Genomic DNA, 26,084 nt, shown 5'->3' with positions numbered 1-26,084 from the left:
GTATATGAAGAGCAGAGTCACATACATAGTGTGTATGAGGGGAGAGTGGTATCCACATGGCATAGGAAGGAAAGCTCATCGCCCAAGTGGTATTTCCCACCTGCTCTTCCCAGGAGGCATGTACAGAGGGGAGTGCCTCCAGTACTTGTGAGAGGGTTGATCAGCATTGGCCTTTCCAACACTGCCTTCTCCATGGAATGCTTATATAAGAAGCATATAATAATATATATAATATAATAATATATAAGCATATATAATAAAAGCATATAGTGCCTCCTATAATGAAAGAAAGAAGAAAGGAAAGGAATGCAGAAGGAATGCACTTTGGGGATCATATGCCAGATATTGGCAGTTATATTGAAGGCATTTGAAATTGTTGTTAAATGCTGTGTTTCTCTTATAAAACGAATGGAGAGCACCCAGGGCCAGGGAGCCACACTCCTGCCAAGTTGCAGGGTCAGGAGCTCTGCCACACTGAAGTCTCACCTTAGAACCAGATTCCAGGCTGACCTGGTGGAGGGGCCAGTGGGTCTCCCAGCCAGGCGCTCAGAGCCGGAAATGTGTGGTTCCCTCCAGGGCCATCTCCCTCAGCCTCCCCTCACAGGGATGGACGCCTGCATTGGCTAACCTGGCAGAGACGGACAGAAGCAAATGCAAGGGAACATCTGCATCTTGTGGGCACCACTCTGTCCCTCATACACTGAGGACAGGCGCTGCTATGGGCCATGGAGTGTTTGTGCCTCGATTGAATTGGATCAAGTTGGGGAGGGGGTGCGCTTGCAGAGCTGTGGTCCCCGGTTGAGGTTCGCACCTGGAGCAGCTGTGGCCCTGGTGGGGGCAGACTCTGCGGGAGGCTCAGGGCTGGAGGGAAGCAGCTGCCACAGGCTGCACTGGGGCCAGCGAAGGAGAAAGGGGCACACCTCCCTCAGGTGATTTTGGGGGATGTTGGTGGCTGGCCGCTTCCACATGGCTCTGGGTACACCCCAGGAAGGCTCAGGTGGGGGCTGTGAGTAATCATCTAGTCCAGGAGATCACGTCATCTAGAGGGATTTTGTTTTTAATAATGGAAAAATTCAGCGAAAGCTTACAGTCAGAAATGCTAGGTTGCAGTAAGGATCCCGGATGCAGTCTCTGACCGTAGAGCCCCTCTTCCTGGGTCTCTGGTCTCAGGGTGTCTGCCCTGGGGGGGCTACCTGTGAGCCTGTGGTCTGAATGTGGTCTCAGCCTCAGGAGAGCCGTTCTTTCCATATCCCAGAGGCAGAGGGCCGCTGATGCCCTCTGCCTCCGGGATATGGAAAGAACGGCTCTCCTGCGGCTGAGACGTGTGGGTTTTATAATGGGGAATGGGGAATAGCAGCGGCCGACGTGTGGGTTTTATAATGGGGAATGGGCAGCGTCATAACAGTCTATTAAGCTCCCACTGTGTGCAGGACACAAAGACTGACATCAGGCTGGGTTAGTAAGAGGCAAGCTGCCCTCAATCCAAGATGTGTGGATTTGTTGCCCAGGTATTTATTTTTCACTTTCCAGGTGCTGAGTTCCCTTGGTTACCATGTGGTCACCTTTGACTACAGAGGTGAGTTCTTTTGCAAGTGCGAGTCTGGGCTGTCGCACCGCTCCTGTCAGGGTCTGCTGTGCAGGCGTCACCCTGGGAAGCCGAGGTGGTGCCCTGACCTGCAGCGATGGCGAGTGTGGTAGTAAGGGGGTGAGGGGACAGAGTCCTCCCATGTGTGTCCTGCAGGCAGACGAGAGGCATCCCTCAACAACGTTTTAAATGTAGAAAATACTGTCTTTTCTTTACTGGACTCAGACTCCCCCAAAGCTGGTCGTCGGACACGTTTTGTGGGCAGAAGAGCTGGTCTTGTTAAAGTTCTGAAAGCAGGAAAAAGAACTGTTAAGAGAGAAGGAAGATTCTTTCTTCTCCTTGACCCTCAGTACTTTTTCTTTCTTGAGTGAATCAGAGGGCTTTGCCGCTGAATAGACAGAGAACCTGCAGTTATTGTAGGCTAAAAACAGTGCACCTTAATGAGCCAGGAAAATACTTTGTACTGACCGGGAGCTGCCCTGTGAGAAGCATGGGCCTCCTATAGTCTCAGCGGCAGAGGTCAGAGGTCAGAGGGCTGCTTGGCCTGCTTGGCCTGCTTGGCCTGCTTAGCCTGACCTACTAGGGGAGGGTAGTGGTGTCCATACCCTCAAACCGAGGGTACGGGTGTCGTGTTAGTTTCTTCTTGCTGCTGTAACAAATTGCCACAAACCTGATGTCTTCAAACAGCACAGACTTACTATCTTGCAGTTCTGGAGGTCACAAGTCCAAAATCTTTAGCTGCTGGGTTAAAATCCAGGTGTTGGCAGGGCCAGGCCCTTCAGGAGGTGCTGTGGGAGAATCCAGTTCCCTGCCTTTTCCAACTGCTCAAAGCTGTCCTTGTGCCTCAGCTCATGGCCTCTTGAGTCTGTTTTCTGACCCTGACTTTGGTCTTCCTCTCTCACTTGTCCAGTAGACCATTGTGATTACTTTGTACCCACGCTGATAAGCCCGTAATCACCCATGTCATAGTCCACTGATCAGTGCCCTCATTTCCTTCTGCAGCCTCAGTCCCGCCCTGTGCTTGCCACATAATTTAACATATTTACAGTCTCCAGGGATGAGCACACAGACCTCTTGGGGGGAGGTGGGTGGTGGTCCTGCCTGCTGCAGGGATGGCTCTTTCATAGAAGACTATTTGCAAATTCTGGGTTGGGGAAAACTACAGATCAGGATCTAGAAAGTAGTTCACCCACTTATCCTTTTCTCCATGCTAAAAGGGTTTTCTGTTCCTGCAGGTTGCTAGAGACCTCAGGGTGATAGAAAGAGCGGCCTTCTTCCTTGTTTACCTTCTTGTGCTTCTACCAGGAAGTGAAATCCCTCGGTTCTCCTCAAGTCTCTGCATTTCTAAGCTCCACTTCTCCCAGTCTCTGTCTCTGTGTCCCTTCCTCCTATCCACACCCTGAATCTCTCAGGATGGCCTTGTCTCTCACATAGTCCCTTCCCTCATCTGGCATCTGGGACGCCCAGGGGAGGTGGTTTATTGTGCCCACTAATTGTGGGTTTTGCTTATGCAGCAGAACTGGCTCTAAGCCTTGTGGTGCTTTCAGATCATTTGATGATGACTCACTGCTGAGTTGCTAGAAATGACAGTGGCACTTACCCTTTCCAAGAGCCTGGGGGGAGGGCCCTGGGGGAGGATGCAGTCTGAGGCAGAGATGGTTAACTTTTCTCTGCTATTCTAACAGCCTCTTCCCTTTCTGGGTCAGAGTTGCCTTGAGCCTGGAATCTTGCCCCCACCCCCAGCTTGACTCCCCACATCTGTCTTTAGCTGGGCTACAGCTGGCCATGGAATCCAAACTGGGCTCAGGGACCCGCCCCCAGGAATGCTCCTGTTCTGCAGGGGCTCCTGGGCAGGCTAGGGTGTCACTGGCCCTTCATCTTGGGCCAGCTACCAGCAAGCCCTAACGGTTGGGGAGTTTGCTGTCCCATCTGCCCACAGGAGTCTGTGGGTCTGACTGCCCTGTCTGCACAGTTGTTCTTTGGGACTTAGATAAGGGTGTATGGATGGCTGTCTGGGTTCGGGGGTTGTAGCTGGCTGAGGAAGTAGGAGAAGTAGGAGCAGGCTTGTCCAGACACCCCTCGCATAGGGTTGTGAATGATGGTGGCAGAGACTTCTGTTGCCCAGGACAGGCCTAGGCTGCCTGTTGAGAAAGGAGAAGATGAGCCTGCCCCTCAAGAGGTTCCATGGGCTGGGTTTGACTTCCTCCTCTTGCTGCTTCTCCCCCGCCAGGTTGGGGTGACTCAGTAGGAACGCCATCGGAACGAGGCATGACGTATGACGCACTTCATGTTTTTGACTGGATCAAAGCAAGAAGTGGAGACAACCCCGTGTATATTTGGGGTCATTCCCTAGGCACTGGGTGAGTTCACAGCATGGTGGATCCATGGGGAAGCAGGTCTTCATGGGGCGTTTCACCAGGTCCCTCCAAAAGTGCCCTCGTGGCTTCTGGATCCCATGACACCATGAGTCCCAACAAGCCTTGTCCCTCATTCCCATGGTGGGGGCAGGGGATGAAGTGCCACAAAAGACCATGAAGAGCTTGAGCTACTTTAACTCCTCAGCCGAAGAAGTGACCTGAGACACACACACAGGCAGCTGTGGGGTGGCCATGTCCCTCTGCAGGGAGGAGGGGCACACTCATCTCAGTCCCAGGATGTGCCTCAGGGAGATGTCCTCAGAGCAGAATGAGACTGGGCACTTGGGCTTTGCATTGCCTGGCTTTGGCGTGCAGGTGCTGGCTGGCAAGCCTGAGGGCCGGGCTTTGATCACATGCAGACTAGGGACGATTGTGAACAGCTTGGCCACTTAGTCTGTACTTGGCTTACCAGAGAACTTAGGGGAGGCAGCAGTGGGTGGTTCCCTTCTTACATCTGCCAAGATGGGGGAGGCAGTTTAATATGCCATTTGGGGCTGCCTGAATCGCTTCTGCTGATGGAAGGTTGAGAGCGTTTCTAAAAGGAGTGCTGCTGTCAGTGCCCGGAGTCCTGAGGCCTTCAGCAGCCATCTCTTTTCCAGTGGCCTTTCCTTTGGGTGCCGTGGCTGTGGCTTCTTCCTCCCCTTGCTGCTCGCCTTGGATGGCATGTGGCAGTTGGGATGGGGCCTGCCGGGAGAGTGAGCTGCGTGCCTACAACAGAGAGGGGCCCAGGCAGAGCGGGAGCAGCCATCCTGCCACAGCCATCTGCAAGGGACCTGCCCAGTATGGTCCTGGGACGGCAAGAGGCCCGGGGGCTGTCATTGCCATCCTAGTCGGAGAGCGTGGCTGATGGCAGGGGCAGCAGGGCCCAGTCACGGTCCTGGGCATCTTTGTCCACACCCTTCCCCAGCCCCAAACCCCACCAGCCGCTTCACAGACCCCACAGCTTCTCTGGTCACTTACAAGACTAGAACACTCTCATCTCAGACAACTTTGGTCGTCATTCACCTGAACTGTTTCTTCCTCCCTTTTCAGAGTGGCAACAAATCTGGTGCGGCGCCTCTGCGAGCGAGGTAGGAGCTTGTGTGGAGGTGTGAGTCCTGGTTGGGTGGGCATGGGCCCCTCCTGGTCCCAGGGCTCGGGCGGGGCACGCAGTGTGTCTGCGCGCACACGCCATGCCCCAGGCTCCGCTGTGGGTTCCTGGGAGGTGGGCCCTGATGGACGAGCAGCACAGCAACAGGGCTTGGTGTCATCTCGGAGCCCTGTGGGCTGGGCCTGGAGGCCAGGGTCTGGGTAAACCCCCAGCAGACCCCAGCCTGTGTTCCCCACGGGTTCTCAAGCAGCTGGGAGAGCCTTATCAGGGCTGAGCTCCTGATACACAGCTTCAGTAAATGTGGTTCTTGGGAGCAAATCACAGCCACCTGAGAGTCCCCTGTGTGGGCCCTTCTTAGGTACCTACCGTGCAGAAGGGCCTGTGGGGCAAGGCTGGCTGGGGGGTGGGGGGGGCGGCTGGGGGGGCACCTGGGATCCACAGTCCAGTCTGGGGGACCAGTCTCTCCCATGGGCGTCCGTGGGGGCTTCTTGTTCACCTCACAGCCCCCTGTTTATTTATCTAGAGACACCTCCAGATGCCCTTATATTGGAATCTCCATTCACTAATATACGTGAAGAAGCTAAGAGCCATCCGTTCTCAGTGGCAAGTACAGATCTTATTAAAAATTGACTTGTTTTTATTATTAAAATAATTACTATCAAGGTAACTCTTAAGAAAATATAAAATAAAAATTAATCCTTGTTTAGTGCAGGGCATTGGCCTGACCACAGAGCTGCCTGGGAATTTTAAAACTCTGCAGTCAGGCGGAAGGACGGGTTCACAGCTGGGTTGTCCAGGGACAGCAGGACCCCCGGGAGGCCTTGCGTCTGAGGCGTGGTTTGCTGACCTGGCATCCTTGCCCCGCGGGGCTCAGCCCAGGTGGGCAGCTGCTGTCTTGGCTGCTTCCGCAGACATGGACCCAGTGGGCATCCCTGTTCCCTGTCCGCATGGATGGTGCTCAGCAGCCAGGCTCTCCCAGTCGTATCTCCAGGTGACACCCCAGGTGAACCCTGGTGGGGATCCCAGGGTGACTGAGACCCTCCTCACCTGCCAGGATTGAGACCCTCCTTTTACAAGCCGGGCCCAGAGGGGGCTCCTCTGTGTCTTCTTCTGTCCCACTGCTTTTTGGCTGGCCACCCGTTCTGGGGGCCTGTGTTGGCCCCCCACCTGACCTCATGGTGCACTGTTGCAGACAGGAGGAGTCCTCTATAGTCTTACTTCTTTGATGTTGCTTTACTCCCAAGTCACATGGACCCCTGTTTTTCCAGGGGTGGAAGCCCTCGCATCTGTGGGAAGTACGGTCTCTGAGCCGGTCCTGCCCGGCTGCTGCTGGGAGCTGTGGGAGCCCATTTTGTGGGCAGCCACGCGTGGCCAGTTCGGAAGCCTCTTAAGCACAGAGTCTGGGGCAGCGGGGCGCCCCAACACAGCTCTGGTGGGGCCTCAGGTCGGTCCACTCGGAAGCTGGGGAGACTCTTGGGCACTCAGCACCCTCTGTCTGAACCCTCGACCTCGGCCTTCTCTGTGGCTGTTTTAATTGATGCTTCTGCACGTTGTTTCCATGTCGCTTTCAGATATATCGATACTTTCCTGGGTTTGACTGGTTCTTCCTTGACCCCATTACAAGCAGTGGAATTAAATTTGCAAATGATGAAAAGTGAGTACTCTGCTTACCTCATTTTTCCTTTTTTTTTTACTATATTATTTTTTAAGTTTTTTTTTTAAATTTTATTTATTTGACAGAGAGAGACACAGCAAGAGAGGGAACACAAGCAGGGGGAGAGGGAGAGGGAGAAGCAGGCCTCCCGCCGAGCAGGGAGCCCGATGTGGGGCTCGATCCTAACAACTGAGCCACTGAGGCTCCCCAATACCTCATTTTTCAATTTAAAAAAATCACTGAGAACCCCCAGGACTAGTCACCTTAACCAAATAGGATGGAATTCTGCATACTGGGGTTCTTCTCTAACCATCAGACCTTTGTAAAGGGCAAGTCAGGCCGAGAGCTGCAGCCGAGAGAGAAGGGATTGGAAAAGGCCGTGGTGGCATGAAAGCAACAGGAAGACAACATGTCCCTGTGGTTGTTTTATTTGAAACTTGTCCATCAGAATCAGAATTCGTGACAGGTTCTAGAGCAATAAGGGGACTATTACTCAAACAATGACACCGCCTCAGCTGTTTGATTTCTGTTCGGTTGTAGAAAGATGTTACAAAGTTCACTATTAAAAATATTTCTAGGGACACCTGGGTGGCTCAGGCGGTTAAGTGGCTGCCTTCGGCTCAGGTCATGATCTTGGGGTCCTGGGATCGAGCCCCGTATCAGGCTCGCTGTTCAGCAGGGGAATCTGCTTCTCCCTCTGCCTGCTTGTGCTCTGGCTCACTCTCTCTCTGACAAATAAATAAAATCTTAAAATATATTTCTATTGGGGTGCCTGGGTGGCTCAGTCAGGTGAGCGACCAACTCTTGGTTTCGGCTCAGGTCTTGATCTCAGGGTCATGGGATCTGTGGGGAGTGTGCTTGAAGATTCTCTCCCTGTGCCCCTCCCCCCCCCCAAATAAATAAATCTTAAAGTAAATATTCAGTTAACATTTAAAAATCTACACTCTGGAATAAATGTGAAAAAATGGAATATTTTTCCCTTTAATTATTTGTTTTTGTTCTAAAAATTGAACAAACTAAAACTGAACAGACATAAGCAAAAAACCTGATTGTTTATAAATATTGTTTTGGAACTTCAAGAATTATCTGAAGAAACTGGGTTCCAACAGCAAGCACACAGTGAGTGTTGAGGCCCCCAAAGCCGCCTTTTGGCCCTGCTCCCGGCTGAGCATTGAGGGGATGGCAGTATTTCACCCATAGGAAGTCACAAGCCCCCACTTGGGTAGCTCTAAGATGACAGCACGTGAACTAGGCCTTTTCTAGAGTGGGTCAGGGTTAGGACAGACTACTTACAGTGGAAATCCTGAAAAGATGGGCTGTTCCGCTGTCAAAGTGTGACCCTCGCAGCAGAAGTGCTCCCCGCTAGAAGCAGAATGCAGGGAGAGAGTGCATGTGTGTGCTGCAAGCAGAAGTACAGGTCGCCAGACGGGCTGGGTCCGTGGGGTGGCGAGCCTCCTGGCCCAGGTCCTGCCCGGTGCCGGGCTTGCTCAGTGAGGGGAGGCCAGACACTCTAGGGCCTGTCCAGTCCCACAGCCCATCCGTGGTTTGCTGGTTGGTTTGGATCATGTGAACCTATTGAAAATGTCGACTTATTTGTAAACGTTCAGGGTGATCTTAAATGTCATTTTTAATGAAGACAGGTTAGAGGGTGTGGGCTTTTTTACCAACACATTTCTAGTGACCTTCATTTGCAATTAATTTCTTGGGCCACCTCTGTTATTGGGTTTGTAAATATCATTCTGTAACTTTTAAAGAATAGGTCTAGTGGCAAAAATAATCATTTTCAATTTCCAAAAAATACGCAGGGGCCTGATTTGGTGAATGAATCGATCTCTAGACTTGACTGAATGGTGGTAGAAACATCTGAGGAATCTACTTATAGTTCTCTAGTGAAAAGCCAGTTGAGTTCTAGCTGTTGAGCACCATGATGAAGCCCCCACTAAACCCAGGTGGGCCCAGAGACCCCAGACCTCTCCCCGGGGCCTTGGTCCAGTTCCATCTCCTCCCGCAGTGTGAAGCACATCTCCTGCTCGCTGCTCATCCTGCACGCTGAGGACGACCCGGTCGTGCCCTTCCAGCTTGGCCGAAAGGTGAGAGCCAGGTGCCAGCCCTAGGGCGGGTAGGCATCTAGCCGGCTCCCGTTCAGGCTGGGCCGGGCATCCGCGGGTGTGGAGGGGTGCTGCTGCTGCCAGGTGCCCCTTGTGAAAAAGAGAAGCGTGGGGGAGGTCAGCAGCAGGGTCGGGGTGGGGGCCAACAGGTGATGTCTTATCAGCAAAGGTAAGTTAGAGGGTGTGGGCTTCTTCACCAGTACATTCGATGGCAAGAGGAAACATGAGAAATAAGCAGATGGCTCCCGGTCCCTGTGCAGGGGTCCTGGCCTGACAGAGACTTGACTACCAGGTACTGAGCCAGGCTGGAGGGAAAGAACCCTTGAGGAAGAGGATCCCCCACCCCCATTCGGGGGCCCCAGTCGGCAGAGTTGATACAGAACCTCTTGTCTGTTCTCTTGCCTTTGGGATGGGACTGATGTCAGGAATACCATGCTGTTGTGGGGCCTCTGTGTTTGCTTTTGCTGAGTTTGCTTTGCCTTTGCTGCCAGGAAGCAGCATTTGGTTTGTGGGTGAGTGTTGCGGGAGATAGCACCATCTGGCGTGGCGACGGTGAGGAGCAGGGTCAGCCTGGAGGGAGTGAGGCCCGGGTGCCATTGGGTTCCAGCAGGACCAAGTCCCCTCCCTCCAGTGAGTCCGGGCACAGGGGACTGCCCAGCAACCACCGCTCAGACCTGCAGAGCCCGGCCATCTCTGGGGTGGGAGGAAGGGACTGAGGAAGGACAGATCGTGACCCAGGCACACGGCGAAGTCTGAGGCAGACGGCCCAACCCTGGGATGAGCCCTCCGGGCTGCTCTAGCACGCAGGCCTCCACACCACTGCATGGCAGGCAGCTCTGCCCACGAGGCTGGCTCGTCCGCCTTGCCGCGCCCTGAGGAGGCGCCGCCTGGGAGAGGCGTTAGGACAGAGGGTCTCGAGCATCAGGCCTGTCCGTACGCGTGCCCCCCACCCTGGCCCTGCAGGCTGCGGGCAGCAGTGTTGTTGGCGGGGGCTTGGGTTGCTCTTCAGAGGCAGCAGCCGCTGACCGGTCTCTGCAGCAGGGAGACCACCAGGCAGGGCTGCCATCTGTGGTGCCGACCTGTCTCTCCCTCGTCCCAGCTCTACAACATCGCTGCTCCATCCCGAAGCTTCCGAGACTTCAAAGTTCAGTTTATCCCCTTTCACTCAGACCTCGGCTACAGGCACAAGTATATCTACAAGAGCCCTGAGCTTCCACGAATACTGAGGTGAGGCTTCTCCCCTCTCCACAGACTCGCCCTGGCCAGGCACGCGTTCCCCCCAAATCTGCCTCGGTGGGGCCAGGAGTCACTGTGACTCGGGAGCCTTCCGTCTCCATGGAGAGGGGTTGCGTGTTTATGGCCCCTCTCTCCTGAAGCACTCCCGTGATCACACAGGGCAGTGACTTCCCTGTGGTGTGGGCTGTGCAGGCTGCGTAGACACGCCACTCAGGAGCATCCAGCGTGCAGACACGCACCCCAGCTGCTGTGGGTCAGGTCCTGCCCCTGTGCATAGGCACACGGGAGACTCCGGGCCAGCTCTCAAAAGCCGGTTTGTCCTCAGCTGCTCCGTGAAAAGAGGCTGTGCTCCCAGCTCTGCTACAGTTGTCATGGTCTGGGGCCAGGACAGCGGCTGGGTCCATGGCCCACATCCCGGGCCCAGGTGCAGAGCCCAAGCATGGAGGGTGAGATGGTGGCAAAGGGCAGTTTGAACTGGATGAGGCCTAGCCCCGCCTCGGGAGCCTGGGCTTTTGTGCAGGGACCAATTCCATCACTCAGGTGCTGCCCGGCCTCCTTGCTTCCCATCCCAGGCACAGACAGCCCGCCACTTCTTGGCCATGTGGCCTGCAGGATGCTGAGGTGGGGATGGTGCAAGTTCGTCTTCCCAGGGCTGCTGAGCCTGGAGGAGTTGGAATGGGCCCTCAGTGCATTTTATGCTGTCACACTTCAGCTCTCCTGTGGCTGCCTCAGCAGTTCCAGAGGGAAAGCTGCATTTCTTTCGTGGTTTGCCATTTCCTACATCAAGGACCCGGGTTGCTGAGAGGGGACTGTGAGCTCAAAGAGTATGGGTTTGCTCTAGGGTTGTGATTTTTCCAGCATAAAGGAATGTCATAGAAAATATAGCCCAGAGTACAGCTGTAGAGTTTAGAACAAAGAATAGTAGCCCATTGCTTGGTCTTTCTTCCTATGGGGTTGGGATTTAACCCTGCTTATTTAACTCAGGCTTTCTGAGTGGGGGTGGTCCTCCAGGCTCCTTCTCAGCCTCCTGGGATGGGCTGTTTGAGGATGGAGGAGGCAAGACCTCGGGCGTATGCTCAGGGTTTGGCTGATGGCTGTGCTCGTCTCGTCTAGGGAATTCCTGGGGAAGTCAGAACCCGGGCGCCAGCACTGAGTCTTGCTGCCTGAAGGAGCATGAAGACCTCTGCCCTCCTCCCCTTTGCTCCGGCCAGCCTGGCACCCTGGGGCCCAGGGCTGCCAGTGTCTTCAGTGCCCCCGGAGAGAGGACTCGGATGTCAGCTGGGGCAGGCGGAGGAGGCCCGGCAGACCTGAGGCACCTGCCTTGGGTGGCTGGGAGCTTGGATCTTTGTGGAAAACACAGGTTGCAGGCATGGGATCCCCTCTCCGTTTTGTTGCCACTCAACCTGAGCTCTTATTGGGAAGACAGTGACAGAGCAGGCCAGCTGCCAGCTGGTCAATCCCACGCTTGCTGAGCTGGGCATGGGGAGCCCGGGGCAGGAGGCGTGGGGTCTCGGGACCACACTGAGCTTTCCAGCACCACCAGTGAGATTGTGGCCAGATGAGTTCTTCTGTCCCTTCCGGGCACATGCAGAATGGACTGGAATGGTTCCGTCAGCCCCTCGCACCCGGAGCACCCTGCTTGCCTACCTTGGCGGTTCCTGTCTCTCCGGGCAGGCCCCCACTGCTCACAGTGGGGGAGGTGCCTGTGACCTGCACTTCCTCCACTTTCTGCCCACTTGTCCGCCTAACCTGGCCTTAGACTGAGCATTTATTTAAGAATAAAATCGTGGTGGTGGTCTATCTGCTGTGTTCTCAGTGACACGTCCAGCTGCCCCCAGGCCATACTCAGAGCCCAGCCTGTGGGAGGAGGGGCAGCTCTGTAAGGCCAGGGATCCTGGGCCTTCCTTTCCTCCTCCTTTCCAGATGTGGAGGCCCGTGCAAGGAGGGGCGTCGTTCCAGGACAAGGTGTGTTCAAGGGGGGGACCACTTCTCCAGATGGGACAGAGGGCGTGTTCCTAAAATATAGGCCCCCTTCAACCTCACGCTGTAGCAAGCTTGCTGGATGTTGGTATCGGTCGGCAGGCTCTGGGGTTTTACCCATAGACCCCAAATGAGCCCCTGGCATGAGTTCATGGAAGGACATGGGGCACTAGAGTGTGGGGGTCTCTAGTTCTAGCCCACGAGCACCACCTCGTTCACTCACTGGGGGGGGGGGGGCTCTTGTGTTTTTCAGCTTGTCAAATTAGTCTCCCCTGCACTTCTTCTGCTCCCTCCTTCTCTGCACTTCTGTTGCCCCCACTTGGCACCCTCTAAAGATCCTGCTTCTCATCGGCCCCAGTGCTGGTGAAGGGCCAGATTCTTAGATGCCAGCTAAGTAACCCGAGAGTGAGAAGGTGCATGGTTCAATAAGAAAGGGGGTTTCAAGCTGCCCCCCCAGAGGACTGTCCACCCCCTGCAGCACAGGTACAGAGGCGTGACACACAACAGAGGATGCAAGCCCACCTGGGACCCACTTCTCCTGATGGCTGGACTTCTCCCAAGTCCTGTCTTGGCAGCTCAGAAATTCCCCGGGGTGTACAGAGGGCTTCATTCGCCGGCCTGCCTGTTCTTCAAGGTCTGTGGTCTCTAGTAGCAGCTGTGGGCAGGCTGGGGGGCCCAGATGCCAAGGCAGGGGACACCTCCTCATTTTTGAGGCATCTTCAACTTGCCTACAGTGATTCTCACATCGGGGAAACCATGCCTTTCTTAAATGGGTTGAAACGTGAACCAACTCTCCTGAGGTCAGTTTGTCATCCTGTTTCATGTGTGTGAGCCGCCGCAGGTCCTTATGGGGGGGGGTGAGATAAGACAGGAAGTAAGTAAGTAAAATACAGGCTGTTGGTATTTTGATAGGTGTCTGACAGGCAGACTGAAGCAGACTGAAGAGGAGAAAGCACCGAAGGGGCTGGTGAGCTGCTGGGCCATCAGGTTGGCTAATCAGGTCCAGATGCCCCCACCTGCTGGCCTCTTAGATTATTAACGAAGCTTAAACTGTGGGCTAGGACAGACCTCTGCTGATTGCAAAACCAGTCTTTGGGGGGAAAAAAAAAACAGATCAAGACATGCACAGCTAAAAATTCTGCAGTTACTATGTGTTTCCTGGAAGCACGGGTGTCCTGAGAGCTGCTCAGCGCCCTCCCCCCGCCCCCAGCCCCCACCCAAGACCAGCAGGGCCCATGGTGCTCCGGTGTTCTACAGGTCTCAGCTTGTTCGGGTAACAGCCCCAAGTTCATGTCCCTCCTGGCTTTCGATTCAGCCTGCAGCAACACAATTTAGGGGGGGGGGGGCGATGCTCTGGTCCCCAGGGCATTCCATGTCCAAGGGCCAGGAGTGGCTGGCCTAGGACAGGTGCAGTGTGCACCAACAATGCCGACACCCAGATGACAGTTTATACAACAGATGTGATGATTCTTTTACGAGCTAGTGGTTCAAACACACATACCCTAAGTCCCACTTGCAGCTGGGATGGGAGAGCTTGGTCTGTCCTTAATCCCAGAGTGATGGGCCCTTACGAGAGAGAGTCTGAGGCCTGCCCCTGGAACCCAGCCCGCACCCTGCCCTCGGCACAGAATGAAACATAGGCCAGCTCAACCAAGCACAGGCAGGAAGGTTTAATCGGTTTCTCACACAAGGCAGTAACAGCAAGTGGCACAGTGATGGTCACACACAGCCTAAGAAATGGGGTAGCGGAAGGTGGCGGGGGTATGACCACAGCCCCAGAACGTGGGCCTCCCCAGCAGACCTCCACAGCTCTGGTGAAGTGCGCACGTGAGCAAATCCTCCATGGCCTGATTCTATGAGCCATCAGGACCCGGGGTGAGGGCAGAGCCCTGTGCCATCCAGATCCAGCATGCAAGGAGGCAGAGCCCCTGGAAGGGTGCTGTCCCCCGTGTCTCCATTAAGCCCGTGGTGAAGCGCACCAGCCTGCTCCCTGGCTCTCTCAGCTGAGAGAGGCTCACCCACCCTTCCCGCCACCAGCCTGCCATCCAGGCAGAGTGGAAAGTGGGCTCCCTTCTGGGCCTGCTCAGTTCTTTCCAAGGCGGTCACACTGGTGGAAATGGAGGGAGAAGGGAGGCTGGCCCCAGGACACGGCAGGGGCACTCGGCCTCTCCAGCAAAGGCAGCGCCCCACCCTGGGCTCCCGAGGGCTCGGCAACACATCCCAGCATTGCCTCCCCAGCACAAAACTTCAAAAGTACAATTTTTAGTTGCTAAAACAAGAAAAGGCTTCAGCTACGTTCATTTCCCTGGGAAGCTGATTATCCTTTTGAAAAAGCAAAACCAAGCTAACTGCATCAGTCAGCCTTGTCCTAGCCAAGGACCCCTAGATGCCGGGCACAGGTGTCCTCCCCAGTCCCCCTCAGTCATCCTAGGGCCCCTTTATCTGATCAGTCTGGAAACCCTGGGCCAGAGCACCCACACAGCAGCTGCAGACTTGGCCGGAGTACTAGCACGGCCAGGAGGCCGGGAGCCCACACAGCGGGCTAGCACGTGCGGTGCAATAAACAGTTCCCCAGGCTTTGCCACAGCTACCTGCCCAGACCCCAGAATCCAGAGGCTCAAAACTAAAAACAAGCTCACTGCAAGGTGTGTGCAAGGTCTCAGAGGAGCCCAGCCAGTGGCTCCACCTTCCCCACCTCCTTGGGGCAGGTGAGCTAAAGCTGCGGGGCCAGCTGCCCTGCGCAGGGCTGCGAGCTCTGCTTTCCTGCAGGAAACTGGGGAGCATCTCCCTTTTTGAGCCTTTCCTTCCTTGCCCACCCCAAGCCACCAGCACAATCCCCATGGCCCTCCAGAAACAGCAGACCATTGCCAGGGTGCCTAATCCCTGGGGAGGTTGGGGGGCGGGATCTGCAGGTCGGAGGGCTCCACGCCCCAGATGTCCCGGGCGTACTCTGTGATGGTCCGGTCACTGGAGAACTTGCCCGAGCAGGCGATGTTCCTGATGACCTTCTTGGTCCACTCCCTGGGGTTCTGCAGAGGGAAGAAGAGGCTGAGTAATCTCAGGTACCACGCAAGACAGCTTGCACTTCCAGAACTTCAGGACTGTTCCCAGATGGGCTCTCAGCCTCTGGGCCAGCCTGACAACCAAAGACGAAATTGCAATCAACAGCTCAGTGAAACGGGGGCCCTCACCGACCAGAAAAGCTACCAAATGACTAGATACAGGGGCAAGAAGCCTGAGAAGACCCTGGGCCTCAAAATGTGCCACACACTCTGGGGCACAGCCCACCTTACAAAGAAACACCACCAGGTGAGTACTCACCAAGTGGATCCAGGGAAAATGGCCAAGTGGTCCCCCGTCCATGGCTTCCCCCAGAGCCTTGCAACTACCCCCAGACTAAGCCAGCATCAAGAGGAGCCTCCCCGACGGGTGCCTGGGTGGCTCAGTTGGTTAAGCGACTGCCTTCGGCTCAGGTCATGATCCTGGAGTCCCGGGATCGAGTCCCGCATCGGGCTCCCTGCTCGGCAGGGAGTCTGCTTCTCTCTCTGAACCTCCCTCCTCTCATGCTATCTCTTTCTCTCTCTCAAAAAAAAAAAAAAAAAAAAATCTTTAAAATAAAAAAAAAGAGGAGCCTCCCCGAAAGGGCAGACTCTGCTGAGGCCCACGTCAGGGGAGCAAAGGTGGCCCCCAGAGCCCTGCCTGGTCACTTAGTGCCCCAGACCCCCCTGTTCTTTCACGGGTCCTCCAAGGGCAGACAGCTTCCCTAAAGGTGGGGGATGGGAGCCAGGACCACAACACATCAGAAACACAGGTCCCGCAGGCCTCATCCAAGAACCTGGGGAAGAATCCACCTGACCCGCCACTGCAGACTCACACCCACAGCCAGAGTCCTCTCCCACTGCCACCCCTGGTGAGTCTGGAGAACCCCAGCAAGGGGAGGGAAGTGGGTACCAAGGGACACCCTCCTGCATCCCCTCAAGCTCAGGCCCTGGGTCTTCCTACGAGGCCCCACATGCCCACTCCCTCGGGGACACATGCTCCACCCAGAAACTGGGATCAGGGGTCTCCTCTTGTCCACCTTCACCAAGGAGTGGGGAGCTGGCTACAGTGGTCTAGCCCTAGAAAGGCTAGTCCCTACAGCTATGGGTCCCTCACTCTACTTAACATGGAAGCTTGCACCTTTCCAAGGAAGTACTCTCATTCACACTTTTAAACACAGGCTTTCTGTGTGCACACACAAGTCTTCCTGGCTCTGCACCCGCTCCCCACACCCTCCCGATCACACCTGCTTCGGGGCTCAGATCATGGGGGGAGGGGGGCATAGCCCGTCACCTCTGCCATCTGCAGAAAGGAAACTCCTGTCCTGCTCAGAGGCTGTGTGGAAACGTGCCAGTGTGGAGAGCGGCCTGGGCCCAAGGGGTCACAAGGCACCAGCTTCACCACGGGACAGCAGAAGGACAACGGAGACCGTCTGAGTGGAAGATGATTAAGAAGCCCTGGACAGCCCACGCCCATGACACAACTTAGCCCACCGAGCCCCCAGCCATCCTGCCCAGGGCCACAAGGTGAACAGTGACCTCCCAGGACTGGACCTCATAGATGTCCCCTGCTGCTCCCCAGCCAGGGCCACCCCCGGGCCCTAGAACCATACCCGGTACAGCTGGTCCACCTGGGCCTGGCATGCCACGTACGCTTCATAATCTGCAAACACCTTGAACCTGAAACGGGAGACAGGGGCTAGGCCACTGTGGCAGGTGGTGAGTCAGAGGTCACCAGGCCCTGGCCATCCAGGTCCTCATGCTTTGGGATGACGGGAGTCTACCTGGCCACAGAGGTGGCTCTAGGAGCAGTACTTCTGTCCCGGGGATACTATTCTACAAAAACCTTGTTTTCAGCCGTTTCTTTCAAGAAGTGGTTGTTTACAACACACCCTCCCCATGCAGGGGGCCCCGAGCGGCACAGGCTGAGGGGCTTCCTGCCAGAGAAGGGGCACAGGCTGACAGCGAGGCTCTGCCTGGCCATCTCTTCCTGGAGCCCAACTGGGCGAGAACTGGAGATCTAGGGGAAGGATGCTGTGGACAACACTGTAGGATTTATGAACAGGGAGCTGCATTTCTGTTCATGGCTGAGGCACAGAGACCATTCATGAAACCGTGAACAATGTTTCCTTGATCCCAGTCTGAGCCAGGGCCAAGCTCCCGCCCTGTGCTGTGTGGAGCCTCGATCTGGTCTGACGCCGGCCCCCAGCACCCACCGGCGAGCAACAGATGAAAGCAACCCAATGGCAGCTCAGAGCGGGACAGAGATCAATTCTCAGCACTGACCAGATTCAGCTCTTACCAACAGGGCAGAGCAAAGAACTGTCCCAAAAAGACAAGTGGCGGTGCTCACCTGCTGTAAATTAGTGCTTCTGAAAACATGGATGTTATTCCGTGTCGATGCGTTGTAATAAAACATTAACTACAACGTAATTTGTGTCTCAAATTAATTCCACTTGAACCACTTGGTGTCACCATCGACCAACATTTGCCTCAGTTGGGACTGTGGGACTTTGGCTGTGGAGGCACAGTGCCCCCACCCTGCCCCGCCTCCCAGAGGTTTCTGGGGCATCCTGCCCACACTCCCATTCTCCCTGGGGAAGAGAGGATCAGGAATCGCCTCCGACCAGCCCCATATGAAACCGCCCTCTGCCTGTCAAGCCCTTCGGGGGGGTCAGCCAGTGCTGGGGGGGGGCCTGGGGCTGGACCATGGAGCCAGCAACCCCTACCACAGGGCCCCCCAGCAGGCAAGCACCTCCAGAGGCCCCTGCAGGCCCTGGTTGACAGCCCGAGGCTCTGCCCATGGGCTGGGGTAGGGAGCAAGTCTCATCATGGCCCGGGATCACCCCCAAAGTGTAGTCTTCGGCCCACCAGGCAGACCCATGTGTCTGACTGGCTGGTGGGGAGGGACGTGAGAACGAACCTGTCGTGGTTCAGCAGCATGTTGACCATGTCCCTGAAGCAGTCTGGTTCCTTGGGAGAGAAGAAGCCGCTGCTGATCTGGTCCACGGCCTGCTTCAGCTCGGGCAGGTGGTCATAGTATTCTCTGGCATTGTACCTGTGGGGAGGTGGGGAGGTGGGGCCGAGTGTCAGCCTCCGGGGTGAGTGGCAGGGCGTTTGTACCGGGCACACCCCTGGTCCAAGACCACCCCTGGCTCAGGACAGGAGCAGGCTCAGCCAACATGCCCAAAGCCACCCCCAGCCACCAGGTGGGCATCACCCCAGCAAGCATGGGCCTGCCTCCTGGAGTGTTCTCAGCTCTCCCACCCCCCAGTGCTCTGAGCAGTGCCCTGATGGCACAGGGAGGGACACACACCCTTTCTGGTCCAGGGCCTCGACGTCCTCCACACGCATGCCAAAGATGAAGAGGTTCTCAGCCCCGGCTTCCTCGGCCATCTCCACGTTGGCTCCATCCATGGTACCAATGGTGAGGGCCCCGTTGAGCATGAACTTCATGTTGCCCGTGCCCGAGGCCTCGGTGCCCGCAGTGGAGATCTGCTGGGAAAGGTCTGCTGCGGGGATCACTGCAAGCAGGTGGGCGATAAGGTACGTCACCACAGGCTGCTCACAGCGTGAGAGCCACGGGAACTGTGTAGGGACACCACACGCCCTCCTCCAGCCCATGGCTGGTGCTGCCGGAGTCGGCACCGCCTCCTGCTCAGTCCAGCATGGGCCTGAGCCCTGCAGCCCACCCTGCTGGCCTGGAAGGGCTTCCCTTCCTGATCCAGAGCAGCCGGAGACCAAGAGGGTAACTCCTGAGAAGACCCCAGGTCAAAAAAGACCTTTATTCTGGAACCTTCCAGGGACCAGGCCCAACCATAGTCTGAGGGCCCCTGGTTCTGGCTTTTGGTGTTATCATTCCCTTTCATCCCGACAGGAGTTGTGTCTCATGCCATCAGCCTATAAGGTTCCTTAGAGCACTTTAAGAGAAATCTGGACTCACAGAACCAGAGAACTACAAAGGTGGGGCAATTTTCTTGTGTTCACATGTATGCGAGTCACTCTATGCTGTAGGCAGACTGGGCAAAGCCAGCCACCACGATGACCCAAATGCCGGGGCCCTGAGGCTTCTCCCAAGGGTGGGCTCCCTGTGCCTCCAAGATGTGGCTGGTGGGAAAGCTACATCTTCCTACCCTGCCTTGGCATCCCTGCCCCCACATCCTCATCTTGTCCATGGAGCTGATGCTGCTTCCCCAGCCCAGTGGCTGGCACTTGGGGTCAGCAAAAAGCAGAGTCCAGCCCTTCTTCAAGGTCCAGTGCAAGGAACCAGGGTAAAGAGATACGGACATCCCCAGCCCCCATGCAGCTCTACACGGAGCTAGCTGGGGGGGCACTTGCGGGACCCAGACCCCCAGCTCTGACATCCTAGACCAGGCACAAGTCAGTTCTAAAGATGTCCAGGAACCAGCCGGCCCCAAGTAACAGCAAGGAGGGGGAGGTTCCAGGCGGCAAAGGGCTTGACAAAGACGTGTCAGAAGCTCAGTGAAGAACCACAGTACTGACCCTGAACCACATACGGTCTGTGACAGCCGAGGGACCAGAGACGGTCTGATGAGCTGGCCGAGCTGGCGGGAAAGGAGAGCGAGTCAGCCTGCACAGCGTTACTCAGTGACTCCGGGCAGAAGGCAGCAGCTGGTCTGAGCTACAGAAGTGCCTACTACTCAGAGCCAGGATGCAGGCTCAGGCTTCCCATCTCTTGGTTCCTGCCAGGACCTCCAGAAGGGGCCAGTTTAGAAAGCCCCGCCCAGCTTCAGGCACATTTGGCTGCAGGAACTTCTCCAGATGGCCGCATACACCCTTGGAGGAACAGCCCCAGACGGACCTCTCAACAAGGGGTCGCAATGTCAGGCCCTAAGCTGCCCTTGGAAAGGTCAGAAGAGGCAGGTACCAGCCCAGATCAGAAACTGGTAATGCCCCTGAGAACACACAGATGGTGACAGCAGAAGCATCCTCTGGGGATGGGAGAAGGGAGGGAGGAGGCCGACCTGGTAGCATATCCCACCAGCAAGAGCAAGCTCTAGGAGCAGAAATGAAAGCTGGGGAGCAGAGGAAGGGGGAGGAACGAGGTTGCAGGCAGAAGTGAGAAAGTACAGAGACAAAGGATGTCCGAGGTTGAGAGTAATTCTCTGCACTTGGTGATGGGCAGAGAGCTTCCCCAAAGCCTTTACTGCTAGAAGGCCCCCTCCGGCTGGGAGAGCCTGGTGTCCAGGGCAGAGTTCATCTGCCCCACCAGCAATGACCACCCATATCGCAGCCAGGCAGCGGCGGGCTTTCCTAACATGGCCACCCTGGGCTTACCTTTCTCAGCCAAAGACACTCGGTAGTTTTCCAGGAAGATCACTTTGAGCTTGTCGCCCACAACTGGATCGTGGTTGACAACACTGCCGATGGATGTGACCAGCTTGATGATCATCTTCGCCATGTGGTAACCGGGGGCTGCCTGGAGACGGAGGGCAAGTTCAGTATGAACACACCTGTGCTCAGCACAGCGCAGGGTCCTCAAGAGGGTCCTGGGGCCCCATGCTGGATCGCTGAGGTCATGCCTGGCCGAGTGGTCCCCCTGCCTGTCCTGCACAGCCTTTCCCAATGGCCGCCTCAGCCTGTGCTGAAGCCTGGCAGCCTCAAACTTGTCTCTGACTCCAGTCAGTTCTTCAGAAATGAGATAAAAAGAGAAGGACTTTTAGAACTACCAACTTACAGGAAACACAGGGAACTAAGAAACATACTGGAACATGCCAGACAGATATCTGGAAGACACACAACCCAATCTCTGTAACAAATCAGTTGTAGGGAGGGAGAAGAGGCAAGCACGGGGGAAAGCTACCGATGACAAGATGCAGCAGACAGCAAGCAATCGCCAGGGGAGGCCCTTGCCAGGGTCCAGAGTCAAACAAACTGCTCCAGATATTTGTAACTTTACTATCTACGTGGGAAGACGGAATTGTGTAGTGGTGCTAAAAAGAGTCTGTTTCCGTAGCGGTTTGGGAGGAAAACATCATTGGGAATGTGTGTGAAGTATTTAGAGGTGAAGTGATACTATGTCTGGGATTGACTTTGAAATGGTCCTGCAGGAGTCTGGGATAGGTGTATGGATATTATTCGCATGCTTTCTACTATTCTCTAGCTGAAAAATTTTAATAGTGAACATGTAAAGAACTGTTCGAAAGCCCGTACCTCTAAGAAATGCACCCTGGGATACTGACAAAGGAACCGACAGGCGCTGGAGGAGGGGCAGGGGCCCAGTTGGTGGCTGAGCTGCTGGCTGAGGCTCGCTGGCCCCAGGCAGGTGCTCATACCTCCCACCCACCCTCATGTGCTTGAGCTGGTGGGGCAGACAGTGCCTGGGCTCCGCCCCATAGCCCCCCATAGGGAAGCTGCGCCCCACATTGTTCCTCATGTTCTCAGATGACGCTGAGGCTCTTGGGGAAAAGTGGGAGAGGTGGGGACACAGGCCCTAGAGCACAGAGCACGAAGAGGAGACCCACCAAGGAGTAATGGCAACACACTGGGACTCCATGATCACATGTCCAAAAGCATGCACCGTCATGAATAAAATGAAAGAAAGCTAGGCCGAGCTCCCAGCAGGTGCACATCTGGCTGATGAAGCAACCAGCCATCTATGTCCACTCAGCACACAAGTGCAGGGGAGTGGGCAGCCTGCTGGGGCCTGAGAGCCGGGCACAGGCGTGGAAGTGTGGTGGCTATGCAAGGAAGGGCACTGTCCCATCAGATGGACGGCCAGCGAGCCCGCTGGGGCTGGGGACCCCCACTGTCACGTGCCTTGCAGGCAGGGGTCCCCTTCAGCTCCCTCCTATTGCTGCGCTGATGGACTGAACCAACTCAGTCCACAAGCACAGCCGGAGAAGCAGAGGAGAGGGCCTCTGGCAGTCCATGCGCGTGCCGGCTCTGAGCCACCGCAGTGTCCAGCCCACTGGGTGGCTGGTGCTCCAGTGGGGACACAGTCTGCACGAACAAAAAGCATGGTGGTTTGTGCACTCAGGGTAAATATCAAGCAAGGAACAAAGAGGACATCACCTCACCTTGCCCCCGATCATGACAGTCCTGGGCACAAAGGCTCTGGCTGGGTCCTTCTTTATTCCTGCAGGACAAACAAGAGATTCAAATAAGGCACTAAAGCCAGACAAACCCCTGCTTTGGGACACGGTGTGGTGACCAGCATCCCCAGAGATCAACCCTGACACAGGGAGCAGGGTGCAGCCACTGGACAAGCCCCTAGATTCTGCATTTAGATCCCACTTTGGTGAGGAAGGAGGCCAGAACAAACTCTTCCAAAAGGCTCACAGGAAAAGTTGCACCTGTTTCCAGAACAGCCCAAAGCAAGGGGCTGGCTTGGGTCTAGTCACTGGCTGTCAAGGCCCTTGCACATGATGGATACTTGGAAAAGAGGGGACCCTGGGATCATGGTAATGGTACCGTCAACCATTGAGGAGTGTCAGATGAGACCCCAAGTTTCCCCCTACCCTCGCTGTGACCAGAGATGAGAAGCTCTCCCGAAGCTCTCTTGCACGGGGGGCAGCCCGAGGGTCAAGATACAGCGGCCGGCTCACCTGCAGCCCCAGCAGACTGAGGGGGTCCTCACCAGGCCCTTGGCTCTCAATGTCAGTGTGTATGGGGAGGTGCTGGAGGGGTCTACAAAGGGGGGAGGCAGCCCTCCACCACATTCACCAGAGGTCAGGAACCGACCAGAGCAGTGGGAATCATGGCTGAAGCTTTAACAACTGACTCCAGGTCCTACCAAGAATATGGCTGTCCCTTAGTTTGGAAATTTCCCACTTCTAGAAATCAGACCGAACAGGGAAAAGAGGAAAAAATAAAACACAAACTACATTTTCACCAAAACCCAGAAAGAGGAAAAACACACAAACTCCAGGTCACTGAGCAAGTTGTGCCAGATCACAGGGTAGGTGGGGCATAGGGCTGCGAGGGCAAGGTGTCCTGGGACCCAGGCTCTCCAGAGACGCTGTCAGCAGGGCTGGTGTCCTGGGGGCCAGGAAGGAGTGCGGCTGGGGCCAGGAAGGCAGACCTCACCTGTACCTCTCCTCGAGGAAAACCTGCTTGGAGGGCCTCCCATCCTGGGGCAGAGGCCCCCAGGGCAGAAATCAGGGGGCCAGGGTGGGTGGCCTCCTGAGCAGCCTGGGCTTGGAGAGACACAGGGGCCACGGCCACACGGACAGGGGCCACGGCTGCGCTGGGCTCCATGAAGCCCCTGCTGGTAGCCCGGGCAGTGCAGCTCAGGCAAATCCGGACATGGCTTTGCTATGGACAAAAAGCAGAACTGGCCTCCCTGTAAGAATCTCCAACCTGGGATGGCTGCCAGCTCGGAAGAATCCGCAGAGCCAAAACTGAGGTCCTGAGGGGAGGGTAGGACACGGGAGCGCATGAAATGAGAACTGGCAGGACACAGGAGTGAAAGGACGCCAATGGGGAGGCGAGACAGAAAAAGGACCCACACACACACAGGATGGAAACAAGAAAAGCAGACAACACAGCAGAAAAGGAAAGATCTTTGGAAATGTTCGGAGAGAACTCAAGAGACAAGAAGAAGATAGGTAGAAGGAAGCCAGCACACACCTCGCTGGAGTCTGGGAGGAAAAAAACCAAAACAGTGGCACCAAACAAATGTTTTAAATACACTTCAAGAGACCTTCCTAGAAATAATACAAGACCTCAGTGAATGCATTCGGGATGCCCTGAGCTTCCGGGGAAAACTGACCCACAACGTTCAGCACCAAGACCCAGCCCAGTGTCATCAGCACAGGCCCTCAGGACACCACAACACGCCAACGCCCCCCGCCCCCCCACTCCGGACAGTGCAGGATGGACCTCCAAGATGCTCTAGGAAAGAAAGTGAAGCCAAGAATGTCACCTGCAAACAGTCCCATGTGTTCTAAACAAGCAAGAGCTCACAGCTCACGCGCACGGCTGTCCTGAACGGGCGGGAAGCCCGGGGGGCAAGGGCGGAGCAGGACATTGTCACAGAAAGCCTGGCAGGGGGGCACTGAGCGTGGTCGTGCGGAGGCGGGGAGCGGCCGGCGGTCCGCTGTGACCAGGGAGAAAGTGCGCCTGCGCCGGCCAGGGAGCTGCCGGGGGGATGGCACAAACCCCGGCGGCCTGCCTGGCGGAAGAGCTGGGCTCGCAGGTCGGCCCGGGCAGCTAGCAAGGCCAGAGGCGCGCGCACCGGGGAGCCCACGGGCCCACGCAGACAGACTGGGACAGGCGGGCAGAAGGGCAGTGACGTCACAGCTGCTCACAGACGGGGGACTGACAGGGTGCTCCCCGCAGAGGCCCAGGGACAAAGAAAAGGCAGAAAATCACAACCACGGAAGAAAACCATGGCAAACAAGATGCGGTCTCTGTGAACTGTGGTTTCTGGCCAGGGAGGCCAGGGAGGCGCTCTGGAGCACCTCCTTCGGCCACACACACAGGCGAGCCCTGGCGGGGAACTTTCCAGGAGGATCGGCGCCAGGAGCGTCAGAAACTCTCAACCATGAACGTCGTCTGTCCTGTTACTTAACTGTCTCATAAGTGAGCGGCTTCCTCCACCTGACCTCTGTGTCCTGAGTAGAGTATTAGTGGTTCCTTGGTTTTCAAAATTAAGAGTCACCGTATTAAATTACAAAATTCCAAAATCTAAGTTTTTCCTTAAGGCTTTATTATATTTATAAACCTAGCAAATATTCATATTTACTTTTTAGGGGCTCTTTGATTCATGTTTGCTCCCACAGCTGAACACTGCTTAAGCAGTTTAAGGGACGTGTATAAGTTTAACATGTACTATTTTATTTTCGGTAAATATACTTTAAACGTCTATCAAGTAAAATCTTTCCAAATAGCTCACGACAAGTCTAAAGATAACAACCAAGTTTGAACTCAACACTAAACTGAGCCATCACCCAGCCCGTGAGTCCCTGAGGCGCGGCGGCGAGGGCCCTGGGCACACTCACGGTTGTACAGGGTGACGATATGCAGGCAGTTCAGCAGCTGCCGCTTGTACTCATGGATCCTCTTCACGTGCACGTCGAACATGGAGGAAGGGTTGATTTTCACCTTATATTCCTTCTCCAGCAAGGCAGAGAACTTCAGCTTGTTTTCCTGGGGTGAAAAAAGGACAAGGATGGTCAAACCCCAGAGTCCCCATGGTCTGACTAAGGCTCTGGCCTTCCAGCCACGCAGCAGGGCAGGGGCTCCGGGAGGCCTTCGGAGGATGGGGGGTTGGGGAGCAGGGTGCTGAAGGTGGGCACACACCCGGAACCGCAGAAATAAATGGAAAACTAGACCAAAAAGCAAACCTACACAGAAGCAGAAGGGTAAGAAAAGTAGAACAAATGGGAGTTGTGAGTGTGGTGTAAAAGGATACAGATGGGGGCAGGCAGGGAGAGAAAACTCAAGATGAAGGACTCTTTCTGGGCCCTAAGACCATGTGGCAGCCCAGCAGACAGGCAGGCTTGGGAGGGGCCATGTTCTTGGTCATGGCAGCCACCTGTCAGGTTTGGAGGGCTCCAGGGGCCCCGGCCTGTCTGCCTGTGAGGCTGGCTGACCCGGGGAGAGGCTCTCACGCCACCAAGCAGCATGTCACATGCAGGGACACCAGGACTGGATGGACTTTCAGCGCGCCTCCTGTGGATGAACTCTTCCTGCAGAACTTGGAGCAATGCATACTTGGGCTGCTCTGGGGTCTGCACCCGCCTGCCCACCTGCTGGTGACCTGAGGACTGAGCGGGGTGGATGGACTAGGCGGCCGCTGGGTCTGACACCCAGATCATGCAGGACAGCTGTCCCACACTGGGCCTACCTGCTTGACCTTGGCCACATCCCTGATGAGTGCCTCGTCATCAACCAATGGCAACAGCTTCTTCAGTTGGCTCAGGTCAGTCAGGAAACCCTCCCCAATTTTCTGTAGAATTGTAAAGGGACACATGGTTTCTGCTCGCTGTGAGACCCATCCTCCTGGAGAC

The 26,084-nt window shown here is 55.8% G+C and overlaps 2 protein-coding genes and 1 long non-coding RNA gene across 5 annotated transcripts in view; 1 reads left to right on the top strand and 2 right to left on the bottom strand.

Annotated features, from left to right (window-relative positions):
* The window catches only part of ABHD12 (abhydrolase domain containing 12, lysophospholipase), a 73,344-nt gene extending 61,454 nt beyond the window's left edge, over positions 1 to 11,890 (top strand). The window contains exons 6-13 of the mRNA XM_081833294.1: positions 1,531 to 1,576; positions 3,816 to 3,945; positions 5,035 to 5,072; positions 5,616 to 5,695; positions 6,664 to 6,746; positions 8,758 to 8,836; positions 9,954 to 10,081; positions 11,204 to 11,890. Coding sequence (XP_081689420.1) covers positions 1,531 to 1,576; positions 3,816 to 3,945; positions 5,035 to 5,072; positions 5,616 to 5,695; positions 6,664 to 6,746; positions 8,758 to 8,836; positions 9,954 to 10,081; positions 11,204 to 11,243 — 624 coding nt within the window. The 3' untranslated portion in view covers positions 11,244 to 11,890. The remainder of the gene's footprint in view (positions 1 to 1,530; positions 1,577 to 3,815; positions 3,946 to 5,034; positions 5,073 to 5,615; positions 5,696 to 6,663; positions 6,747 to 8,757; positions 8,837 to 9,953; positions 10,082 to 11,203) is intronic.
* A 2,703-nt stretch (positions 11,891 to 14,593) lies between these two features.
* Positions 14,594 to 26,084, bottom strand: part of PYGB (glycogen phosphorylase B) — a 55,535-nt gene continuing 44,044 nt past the window's right edge. For 2 of the 3 annotated variants that reach the window (XM_081833291.1, XM_006745448.3), the window contains 8 exons: positions 25,922 to 26,023; positions 25,074 to 25,221; positions 22,149 to 22,207; positions 20,407 to 20,548; positions 18,425 to 18,632; positions 18,032 to 18,166; positions 16,722 to 16,788; positions 14,594 to 15,099 (listed from right to left, as the gene is read on the bottom strand). In XM_081833291.1, coding sequence (XP_081689417.1) covers positions 14,947 to 15,099; positions 16,722 to 16,788; positions 18,032 to 18,166; positions 18,425 to 18,632; positions 20,407 to 20,548; positions 22,149 to 22,207; positions 25,074 to 25,221; positions 25,922 to 26,023 — 1,014 coding nt within the window. In that variant the 3' untranslated portion in view covers positions 14,594 to 14,946. The remainder of the gene's footprint in view (positions 15,100 to 16,721; positions 16,789 to 18,031; positions 18,167 to 18,424; positions 18,633 to 20,406; positions 20,549 to 22,148; positions 22,208 to 25,073; positions 25,222 to 25,921; positions 26,024 to 26,084) is intronic. The other variant, XM_081833292.1, reaches the window with a different exon arrangement.
* Positions 22,883 to 25,067, bottom strand: LOC145723862 (uncharacterized). Its single transcript, XR_014149202.1, has 2 exons — positions 23,290 to 25,067; positions 22,883 to 23,253 (listed from the first exon to the last, which is right to left on the bottom strand). It is a non-coding gene; the product is annotated as an uncharacterized LOC145723862 (long non-coding RNA).

Source organism: Leptonychotes weddellii, chromosome 10 (assembly GCF_054177405.1).
Source record: "Leptonychotes weddellii isolate Sample4059 chromosome 10, ASM5417740v2, whole genome shotgun sequence".
NCBI classification, from domain to species: domain Eukaryota; kingdom Metazoa; phylum Chordata; class Mammalia; order Carnivora; family Phocidae; genus Leptonychotes; species Leptonychotes weddellii.
This window is presented reverse-complemented; position numbering and strand designations above follow the sequence as displayed.